Here is an 11,729-nt window from a genome sequence, read left to right on the forward strand (position 1 = left end):
AGCCTGGTCCACTGCTCTGTCACCCTCACAGTGAAAAAGCTTTTCCTTATGTTTACATGAATCCAGATGTGTTTTGGATGTAATCTAGTGACTGCTGATGACAGGGGAGAAATATGACACATGTTGTGACTGTAGGTATAGGTAATAGCAACAGTCTTGAATGAGAATACCTGCTGTGGAGAAGGAAGAGGTACAAAAGCAAAGTAGTTAATTCACTAGTGGTAACTTCGGGGGTTTGAAGTATTTTCAGAGTGATGATGAAGTGCTGCGTGAGTTTACACTTGCTCTGACTGCTCTCAGCTATTGTGTACCGCAGTGCAGGTGAACACCAACAGGAGGCTATGGTTGGCAGCAGGTGGCTCTCTTCATCCAGGTGGGACAGGGCCTTAGCAATGCAGTGCTGTGGAGAAGTTAGAAGGGCTTTCCAAGAAGCAGCAGCATTTGAGATAATGTTTCTTCACACGTTTGCATTGTGCCTTTTTTTTAGTTGCAGTTGTACTAGATGGAAAACAGTAGAGAAAAAGATACCTATAAAAAGACTGTGGGAAGAGTTCCGCTTAGGTGGGTTGCTGTTACTGTCTATTCTTGAAGGACTAGTAATTAGTAGAAGGTGTTGCTGAACTGTATGCTATTAAGCCTCTTAAGTGAGGCACAGTGAATAATGGCAGTGTGAATGGAGGCTGGGTGATAATTTTGAGTGTATTTATTGCCTTTTCATAAAATGAGAGTGTACTGGGTTCTTTTGGGAAGCTGATGGTTTCAGTAACTATAGCACGGGAAGCTGCTGTAGTGGTGGGTACCATGGTTTATACAGTTCCCCTGTCACCTGGTGCCCCTTCGCCACCTGGAGAGGGGGTTCAGAAAAAGGAAAGGAGATGTGTTGGTTAAAATAGAAATATATTTAGTTAATAATCAACTAATTTTAATAACAGTTATAATATAAAATACACAGAGTTCTACTCGGCCAGTATTATGGGGGAGTAGGCCTCGGGTAGGATGGTAAACAGGTTCCTCTCAAATGTCAGCCACAAAGAGGGAGCCAGCAGGGAGAGGAAGAGAAGGGCTGTCCCCAGCAAACTCCCAAAGTTATAGTGAATGTGATATTTATGGTATAAATAGCATTAAGTGGTCAGCCTGGAGTCACCTTTGGGTTGACTCCCCTGGGTTTCCGTTCAGCAGCCTCTGCATCTGTTTTATCTCAAGACCTTAAAGACATTGAGCATTATGGCAACCTGCATGCCAGTATTAGCTGAAACCTATAACAAAGTTTTTATCAACTTTGTTCCCATGAAACAGAGTATTGTAGTCCTTATGAAACTGCTCTAATTCTGTCCCACTAAACCAGGGCAACATTGTGGCAGACACTATAGCCCCGTGTACGATCAAATGACTAAACTGCCTAGAAGTTCCACTTGATGATATTGGGACTTGGTTCTCCTTGTCTGCTGCAGACCTTCTGCATAGTGAGAAGTAGATAGACAGTCTAACTTAATTGTGTCATTCCTTGATAATTTTCTTTTTAATTTGTCATTGTGATTGATGTGGAGTAGTAAATTGTGAGGTGAAGGCACTAGAGAGTGTAAGCATTTGCAGGTAAGTTTCCTGTAGTGAAATAATTCTCTACTCTTGTGTAGCATAGCTAGGAGGAGTGAGTGCGATTGGAAATAAACTCTAAAACACACTGAAGGTCTTTTTAAATGACCCTTCTCTGGGAAGCTGGTATGCTGAGGTTATTAGTTTTCCATCAGAAATAGTACTTTGACAGGTGAGTGAAACTGAGCACAGTTTAGCAATAAGTTTAGGATAGCTATCACTTACTATTCACAGGCAACTGGATGAAAGCTCTCTGTGTAGGCGATTCTCTGTAGTTTAAGTAAAGCTAAATAATGTTTTATTTGGAGATACAAACAGTTCTTAATAGCCTGTAGATGGGCGTCTCTATAATGAAAGCCTTTTCAACAAAGCTGGCAGCGTGCTGAGGTGCATAGCTGCTTTCTGAAAGGTGGAGTCAGTGACTGAACTCCGTCTAGCACCAGTTAACAAGCTTCTGGATCAGTTCCCCGCTTCACTGGCAATAGGTTAGGCTGGTTTTACATCCATGCCCTATTCTTTGTCCTGCTCAGCTCCTGTATCTCATGTCTCTGGTTCTGGAATAATGCAGTTTATATTACCCAGTCTTAAAACACCAGTCCCAGCCAACCAAACAGACAAACGAAACTCCCACCCAAACCCCATAATCACTTCAGATTCTAGCTAATTGTCTTCCAACCTGTACTTCAGCTTCCAGCACTTTTCTTTCTTGCCAAAGCCACTGCACTCAGGTGCTCCCTTGTGCGTCAGTTCCTCCACCCTCTGGTTACACTGAAGTTTCCTGAGGAGATGTCTTGTACCATCCTAGCTTTGAGTCTTGCTGTCTTCACCTGGCTGGGTTTCATGGTGGAGAAGGGGCCCATGGCATAGCCCTCCCATGTTATTCCGCTTTCCAGCCAGGAGATGCGGGGAAAGTGGAAGCCATGTCCCTGCTGTTACAGGGTATGCCCCCGTGCAGTAGCTGTGCTTTGACTTTCTGCTTTCAGTGGCTCAGAATGACATGAGACTCTGGCTGCTGAAGAGGAAAAGTATCTGCAGGAATCCTGTGTACTGGAGTTTTTGAGATGATTTCAGGCTGGGGAAATTAATTTTCATCACTTCTCTGAATAGTGCTTGCATTTTTTGAATGTTTGACTGCTGTAAGGTCTAGAAGACTATCTGGTTTGATATCAATGTTTCTTTTAGTAATTTACTATTGCTAGACTTTCTTTGGATAAATTGTCTGGCTTACTTTTTTCCTTTTAACAAGGGTGAAGAGGTGTTGCTTTGCTTACCGTAGAAAAGTTAGCATCGACTGCAGTAGGAGCCTGTGCCCTTCTCTCTATTTATCTCTCATCCTATGAATTGCTTTGGTCAATGTTCCGCAACTACTTATTAAAGAAATTGAGTAAATTGAATTGCTTCAAAACCTTCATTAATGTAGCCAGAAATGCAGGGGTGGAATGGGAATGGGAAAGGAAACTAGGAGAACTGGAGGGAGAAGAGAGTAGAGGAAATAGGCTGTGCCATAGATGAGAGTTCTTGCACAAATAATAGCGAGACTTAAAATAAAAAAAAAAAGTAAAATGCAGATATACACGGTAGAAGATGCACTGAAACTCCAAATGCTGCTGAAGTCCTTGTTATTGAACTGCTGACCTAAAGAGCACGCAGCCTTGCTGTTCATAATGGAACCATGAAATAAGCTACAGAAAAGCCTCGGTGTTCTGTGGCTTTGTTCTGGTGGTGGTCCGTTGCAGATGAAAACAAAATGACACATACATGATGTGAACTCAGTGGGAAGATCACCTCTTCCACCAGGAGTGACAGATTTTTATTTCAAGCTGGAGTGCTGTCAGAAACATGCAAAGTCAGCAGTGAATGCGAGAGGCAACACTTCACCATAACTACAGGAGTAAGCCACTGTAGTGCTGTCTGATGCTGGACTTGAATGGTGAAGCGATAACTCTTTAATACTTGCATGTATGCAGGGTCCTTCTTGCATGTGCTGAGCCAAGAGATGGTCTGTTTTTTTCTGGTTGGCAAGAGAAAACATGGGACGCAGAACTTGCAGTGTCTTTCTAGCAGAAAGAAGGCAGGGATTCGAGTGCAAAAACTATTTCATAGCCACCTATGTTATTGTCTTGGAGTCTAATATATAGTAGAGATTTGTCAATTTTAGCTATTGTCAATCTTAATTACAGGAAGTTTTCTTCAGAAGTTATGGGAATATAAAGCTGGCTACAGAATTAGATCTGAATCCTATGTATATAATGAGTCCTGTTTGTTGAAATGCATATTCATTCTGTGTATTTTCAGGGTGTAAACCACAGAGGCCCAAGGACACTCTGAAGACGCGGAAGTTGCAGTCCTTTATTTGGAATACACGTTATGAACCCTTTCTGGAGCATGTCTACAAGTTCTGTGCGCAAGGTAGATATCTAATGAGTGGATGCCATAAGATGTTAGTGTGCACTAGGGGCATTAGCAGTTCTGGAAAAGACCATCACATCTACAAATCCAGTTGCAGTGTGTGTTTTATCTTGAGGCTTGTGGTCATCTTCAGAAAGCTGGCTCTGAGCTGCATTAACTGGAATGTGACTGTGGATGAAGTCTACTCCGGAATTTGACTCTTCTTATCTAAAGCATCTTTAAGTAGGAAAGTGGAAGCAAAGTTGTTTCTTAGGACATTTGTTTACTCTCTTAAACCTTAGCCAGGTATTTATATGTGCAGTGAGCATTGACAAAACTGTCTCTGTAATGCTATTGCCACTTTAGATTGTGTGTGTAAAAGCACAACAGTTCTAGGGGTAATCACTTCCTCAGGCATTCAGTGCTAGGGTGAATTACATGACTTTGTTCATGATGCTTGTGATGTGAGTGTTGCTACTAGTGCGAGTCGCAGGCACTTTGAAAAACTTGAGCCTTTGGTCACTGCTGCTAGCCCGATGACATGCGTGCAGCCCACAGGTTTGTCTTGGCAATCCACAGAATGATTCTGATGTCTGCACAAAGCACAGTGTTCTCTAGCAGTGCAGCCGTGACCAATTGAGTAGAAAAAGGTTTTTGCTGTTGGTTGTTTTTTTTCTTTTATAATAAAAGACAGCATAGGCATAAAAAGATTGCTATACCAAAACTGTTTAAAGTGGGCTTCACATCACTGTCACACGGTGAGTCTCCCACAGTGGGACTGGGCTGTCTGGTCAGCTCCAAGTAGGATGTTGGCCTCTGAAGCACAAGCTGGAAGTGAAATACATGTTTTTTGTAGGAAGTTCTTATTTCATCTCGGCTTTATTACACTACTTTTAGAGACTCTTTGAAGTCTAGAACACGAGGATGCTTGTCAGTAGAAATGATTTGCCTCGATGCGCTGTGTGGCAGAAATAGATTGACTTCTAAGCTGATATTATATACAGTCTCTGTCTAGTTCCAGTTTCTAAATAAATGTAAGCCTCCTTAAGCATTTGTCCTAATCTGCAGATTTCCTATTCAGCATTGGTTACTTTTGTACTTGTAGGCTAACTTTTATTGAATAAGTCTATTTAAAAAGAAAATGCAAAGCGATACTACCCACCCTCCCCCCCATGCAACAGAACACTGAAACCAATACATTGCATTGGCCAAACTTGTAATTAGTAAGCTTGGGTTTAAACTTCTGGTAAAATAAGTTCATGTGTTAAATGCGTATGAAATACGGCCTGTAATCTCATGGTTCTCTTTTAATCTAACAGAGACCTGATGCTGAAGAGAAAACTTTGACTGGAGACCTGCGAACCAGTCCTCTACGAACCTCTGCAAAGAAACAGTTGCCTTCTATTCCAAAGAATGCTGTGCCGATAACGAAGCCTGCTTCCCCTGCCACGTCATCCCAGTCAACAAATGGAACACATGCTTCTTATGGGCCTTTTTATTTGGAGTATTCCCTCCTTGCGGAATTGTAGGTTTTTACTTTTTTGGTGTTTTTTAGGTCACTGGGCTTATGCTTCATTTGGTGAAAAAAATATGCAGGGGTCTTGTTTTTGCATGATATCTCTGCCACAGATCTTGAGGAAGGCTTGAAGAAAACTTAAGTTCCACAAACTTCCTTTTCTGAAACAGCAGTCTCAGTCTCTTGAGGCAGGAGGGAGAAGAAAATTAGATTAAGGGGTGTGTTTAGATGTGATTCTCTGTATTGCTCAGTCTTGAAGTAAGTATGTTGTGGGTTTGGGCATCCTGACTGGTTATCCTAGTAGTTTTTTGTTCAGAAATCTTTGAATTTTTGTAACAAATACTAAAATAGAAGCAAGCAGATGTCTCATAGGAAGATGAGTGTTCATGTATGGTACTGTCTAATGGAGTTAAGGTGTGGGAGCTTCCTTCAGTTGTTCCATGGAACACATGAACACTGCCTGATATTAACGAATGAGCTGCTGCTCATTAAATGGATATTAGGAAGACCATATTCTGTCCTGTCTTTCAGTGATACTTAACATCAAACTTAGGAGGAAGGAGTTAGTGAGATTTAAATAGCTTTCTTTGGATCAAATGCAACTGATCCAATCTAGTGATTTGGAGTCTGCTGTGGGAGCATGCAAATCTTTGCAAAACTTTCTAGTTATGTAAACTGTTTTGTGCTGCAGAGCTGAGGGGACTTCCTCTGTAACAGACACTGGATTCTCAAGCATGTAGTGCCTTTTGGCATGAAATCCCTGGAGTCCTTATGCAACACTAAGTTTCAGTTCTTCATTTAACCATTACTTTGGAAGTGAGAACTCTCAAAACATTAATCTTGGTTTTTTTTCAGGGAACTGACCCTGACTTCTGAATTCAAGAGAAATGTTTTTTATTCTGCAGAATGCAAAAATATATTGCTATCACAATGTAAACTCCTCTAGTTGAACAAATTCATTATTAGGAAATATAATTAATATTATAAAAGCAGAGAACTGTGTTAATATTTTGCTTTAAGATTATTGTTTGTTTATGGAAGCATGTGGAGTTCAATTTAAGGGGACCTAGATGCCAAGTAACTGGAAAACCTATAAAGTGAATAAATTGTTTTATTATTTATAGCATTCAGTGGAATCTGCATACCATACAAGTACAGCTGCTTAAACTTACTAACAACTTCTTGTGCTCACTGGTTTGAAAACCAGTCAAAATAGCATATTTTACCCCAGTAGTACTGTTAATTAGTAAATGGACTTTCCTGAAAGGCAAAGGGAAAGGTAGAAACTTTTCATAATGCATTGGTCATTGATGAGTGAAGATTGTGACTGGATTGGCATCACAAGATGTGAAATAGTAAATAAGTGCAAGCTTGGGAAAATTACTTTGTCCATCCTGTGAATGAGATGCTGGGCATCCCTTGATCCAGATCTCTACTATACCGTGCTTCTTGACGGTCCTTTTTATTCTCCGATACTTTGTTTTCTCAGTTGCTAGTGTCCTTTCTGTTTGACCTGCAGCATTGTCTCATCTAAAACGAAAAAAACATGTTTAAGATTGAAGTTAAAGTTTGGTCACATTTCAGAATTAACTACGATTGACTGCAGACCTGCATTCAGAATTACTTACCTGCATTTCTTTTATTTTCTTCTTTACTTTTTAACTGGGGATTTAGTAGAGAAGTGAAATTTCAGTACTGACGTGCACTGAATGTCTTTACTGGGGAAAGAATTTATTTCTATTTCCCTAGATACAGTTTTATCAGAAGAAATAATCTTTCCTATTAGTAACTATTTAAGTGGAGGGGTAGCAAAAGCATGAGTTAAAGGATACGGTTTCACTAGTTTTCTGCCACCTCCTTCTGTGAGCAATCTGCCCTTTGGAATTGAGTGCACGTTTGTGGAAGAAGTCCCCTGTTAAGCTGTGGTAGTGTGTTCTGGGTTTACTGTTGTCAGCTTGCTGGAGATTTAATGTAGTTGTGGAGCTGTTCTAAATACTGATTCTAATTGCAGTACCTTGGTTGTGAAGCAGAAGTTGCCAGGTGTCTACGTGCAGCCATCTTACCGATCAGCATTAAGTAAGTTTCAACTTAACTTTTAAAATTTTTATAGCTATATGTGTATTTATTTATTTATTTATTTTTAAGTTCTTTCACTCAAGCAAACTTTCTCACTTGCAGTGTGGTTTGGTGTAATATTCATAAGACATGGGCTCTACCAGGATGGTGTGTTTAAATTCACTGTCTATATTCCTGATAATTACCCAGATGGAGACTGCCCGGTAAGTGGTTGTGTGTCTTGGGTTGTTTTTGTTTTCTGCTGTTTTAAGTATGACTTTTTGTTAAAGCTAATATACCAATTAGCTTCTCATTTCCTTGAGCTAGTTGTGTTCAGTTGGCTGGGTTCATTTGCAATATCTTGTCCGTATTTCCTAACATCTGTGGAGGATTCATGTTACTCTCATTACAGAGGCTGATGTAGAGTGAACTTCCTGAGGTTAGATGTGAAAGTATTAAGTAATTAACCAGTTCTCTGCCTCAACTCTTGGTTTGCTACTTCCTTGGCAAGGAAGTTAACATTGAAACACTTAAAGAAGTACCTGAATTTTGAGTAGCTGTATAATAGAACATCAAATCCAGGCACCTGTGCCGTGCTTCCTGTAAAACTGCAGGATTTCTTGCCTGTCTCTTCTCTAAATGACATTGAAACAAAGAACTAAAAAGAACTTGAGAACATTGATGAAAGAAAGGGAGGAGGAGATAGAACAGTATGGTGCTACCTTTCCTCTCTGCTTTCTCTTTTTTTCTTTAGGGAAAAGTATCCAAGTTCAATTAAAAAAATAATAAAAAAAAATCTTGTGGCAGTCTGAGTCTCCAGAGCAGAGCAGCTGGCCTTCCTGGCCAAATTTCTTTAAGAGGAAGACTGTGGGACAGGTGTATGTAACTACTGTAACTACTGTAGCTGAGAACAAGTTGCTGTGTCAGGAAGCTGTCTGCTTGGTGTCAAGTTTTGTGTAAAGCTATCATCTTTAAAGGGACAGAACTAGTAGGAAACAGTTTCTTTCAAAGATTAGACTTTAGTATTTCTCATACAGCCATCATTTTTTTGCTAGCATAGGGCTTTAAAACCTTCTTGTTAAAACTAAGTTTTCTTTTGGAAGAATGCAAACACCAGAGGACACTGGCTGTACATACCTGAAGACACTGTGGTGTCACTGCAGAGTTTACTTAAACGTGTAGGATTTTAAAAAAAGTATTGATTGTAGCTCATTTATGTAAAAAGTTTTCAGTCACAAATAGCTAAACCAGAAAAACTCCTTTGATCTGATCTGATCTTATCTGACATTATTACCTGTGTTGGCACTGCAGCCTGTGCAGGTAGCTGGATTAGTTTCCTGATTCGGTGATAAGCATGTGAGAGAGGACAAGACCCTGCATGTAATGTGGGTGTGTTGGCTTACAGTTTCACAGTCAGTATAAATCACTTCAAGTTGCTTTCGTTTAATATAGTAACACTTAATTACTATTTGGAAGCAACATCTGACTGACCTTCACCCAGTGGTTTTAGCGTTAGGACAGAAGTTGTCATAATGAATTTCTTTTTTCTGATGCAGCGCTTGGTTTTTGATCTGCCTGTCTTCCATCCGCTGGTAGATCCTTTATCTGGTGAACTGGATGTGAAAAGAGCCTTTGCGAAGTGGAGGTTAGTAGGAACATGTTGGTGTATGATTTGGAAGAAGCTTGTTCCTTTCTTCACTGTGTTTTGTTCTTTTCAGGCGAAATCACAATCACATATGGCAAGTACTCATGTATGCTCGCAGAGTCTTCTACAAGATTGATACAACTAGTCCTCTGAACCCTGAGGCTGCAGTGCTGTAAGTATCTTCTGTGCATATAGACACGGGGTTTTTCAGACACTTTTGCGTAGACTTGCAGAAACAAGAGGTTTGTAGAATTGTTTATCAGCTCATGGTCTCCACCATGAGTTGATTGCACTAGAAGCTAAAGTTGAGGCTTTGCCAAGTCTGTCTGTGCTTCTAGAGCAAACCCATGCATTCTTGCAATTATTTAATGTTACTTCTGTCTTGCAGGTATGAAAAAGATATTCAGCTGTTCAAAAGTAAAGTGGTGGACAGTGTCAAACTATGCAGCAGTCATTTATTTGATCAGCCCAAAATAGAGGATCCCTATGCAATCATGTAAGTACCATGAGCAAATTCACCATGTCCTAACAGTTTGAGAACAGGTTTTGGTGTAGTTGTTGATTTGAAGCCTTTCCCTGCCAAGATGACCTGTTTATTGTTACATTAATAGTAATTTTGATATTCCTACCCCCACTTCCTTCTGTTTAGTATTGAGTGAATCTTAAATAGCATCAAACACTTGTGTTTACTGTTTTATCACCAGGAAACCAAGGCTTAAAAAAAAAACCCCTCAACAGAACCACAAACAAACCCCAAAACTAATTTAAAAAAAAAAAGAGCCCCAAAACATCCCACCTCCCTCAAGTAGAGATACCCATAGAGTAAATGCTGCTTTGGGGCTTTCCTGAGCTCAGCTTGCATGACTGTAGCTCCGGTCATACTTTTTAAGCTTGACTGTGTGGGAGATGGAGCAGTCAGCTCCATAGTGAACACAAGTAGTATTTCATGTAGCATCTGCAGACAAATGAAAACCTGAATATTTCTTACTGGAAAGATCCTTGACAATGTGAGTTTAGTTGCTAACTGTGTATTTTTAACACTCAGACTTGGAGTTCACTTGAAATTCAACAAATTAAACCAAGCAAAATTGCTGCTTTCTGCTCTGTCTATGCTGTACTTTGCAAAATGCAAAGTAAGGGTTAACTGTACTTTCTCCATAGTTTTTCTCCATGGAATCCAGCTATACATGATGAAGCTAGAGAGAAGATGTTGACTCAGAAGGTATGCGCAAAGTCCAGATTCTCAGATAATAAGGATTTATTGTCTGATAAGGGAAGAAAGGTTCTTTGTTTCTTTGTGATGAACGTGCACTAGACAGACCTTATTCCACCTCTCTTTTGGATCAGCAGGCGTGCTGAAACTGATTTCATCTCCTAACTAAGCAGTTATGTCACTGTTCTAACTTCAGTGTGTTAAGCAATTAATGATGTAGCCAGCTAGAAGGCCTTATTAGTACAGTTGTTGGCACACTTGGCTGATTTTTTTGTTTATGGATAGAAGGGAGCGAGGAAGAGGAAGAGATTTGCTGACTGCCTATTAGCTTGTCCTGCGCTTGTCGTGGTCATTACCACTTGTACATAACCTGATAGTCCCCAACTTCTTTGTTCCCTCCTGTTGAGAGAGCTTTCATTACTGGATCAAAGCTTTCTTCTAATTCTGAACTCTTTGAAGCAGCACAAGCAGAGCGAATACCGTACATCTCTAGCACTACTGATTTCTAGTAAGACAACATCAGCAAGAACGTGTTGGGTCATATAGCCTTTACCTGAGCAACACCTTTGGTTTTGGGATAGAGGGATGGTTGGGCTTTTATTTAATTATTTCTTTGCACTCAACAAGAGTCGGCACACAGCAATTCTGAATATGCCCTGAGTGGCATGAGAAGTCAGTCCACGTGCAGTGCATTCTGAAATGGTGGCTGGTATCTTTGCTGAACTGGCTAGGAAGTGCGCTCTGAATATTTTAGTTACTGACTTGGGCTCCTTGCGCTAGAGCTGTGGTGTGGTTTGCTGCTTTTTTTGTAATGAAAAGTAATATCTTTTTAAGAGAGAAAATATTATTTTTAAATATTTATTGTAGAAGTATATTTCTTCAGTCCAAACTTCAGTCTTCCCCACTGCAAGCTTTAACTCATTCTTGCATGTCTTCTGGCATGAGTTGAGTTTTTCTACACTGATCTTAATATAATATGCTGCCTGCTACACTGAGCTTACACAGTGCTCCTAACGGCCAGATTCACAGCAGGGCTTGAGGTGAGGTGGCCTTTCTCCAGCCTTAAAACACACAGGAAAATACTTTTATCAGATTCTACCTTCTTCTTATCTTTTAAATCAAAGACCTAAAGGGAGAACAGGTTGAGGCATGTGGAAAGGATGTAGTGTTGTCTCAGAGACTGATAGCAAACAATGACTTCTTTCATCCTTTTTCTTTGGAGATGCATGTTAGTTTATTTTAAAGTGGAAGCTAACATCTTCAGTAACTGCTTATGTCTGATGCTTTATTTGCTCGAATAGTTTGTTGGTAGCAGGAAT

At 40.1% G+C, this 11,729-nt stretch overlaps 1 protein-coding gene across 2 annotated transcripts in view; it reads left to right on the forward strand.

The window, feature by feature from the left end:
- The first annotated feature begins 3,889 nt into the window (after positions 1 to 3,889).
- Positions 3,890 to 11,729, forward strand: part of AKTIP (AKT interacting protein) — a 10,053-nt gene continuing 2,213 nt past the window's right edge. For both annotated transcript variants that reach the window (XM_010187543.1, XM_010187544.1), the window contains exons 1-8: positions 3,890 to 4,002; positions 5,301 to 5,506; positions 7,509 to 7,573; positions 7,676 to 7,776; positions 9,109 to 9,197; positions 9,271 to 9,369; positions 9,586 to 9,693; positions 10,359 to 10,419. In XM_010187543.1, coding sequence (XP_010185845.1) covers positions 3,961 to 4,002; positions 5,301 to 5,506; positions 7,509 to 7,573; positions 7,676 to 7,776; positions 9,109 to 9,197; positions 9,271 to 9,369; positions 9,586 to 9,693; positions 10,359 to 10,419 — 771 coding nt within the window. In that variant the 5' untranslated portion in view covers positions 3,890 to 3,960. The remainder of the gene's footprint in view (positions 4,003 to 5,300; positions 5,507 to 7,508; positions 7,574 to 7,675; positions 7,777 to 9,108; positions 9,198 to 9,270; positions 9,370 to 9,585; positions 9,694 to 10,358; positions 10,420 to 11,729) is intronic.

The sequence above is a fragment of the Mesitornis unicolor genome, unplaced genomic scaffold (genome assembly GCF_000695765.1).
Source record: "Mesitornis unicolor isolate BGI_N332 unplaced genomic scaffold, ASM69576v1 scaffold37076, whole genome shotgun sequence".
In the NCBI taxonomy this organism is placed as follows: domain Eukaryota; kingdom Metazoa; phylum Chordata; class Aves; order Mesitornithiformes; family Mesitornithidae; genus Mesitornis; species Mesitornis unicolor.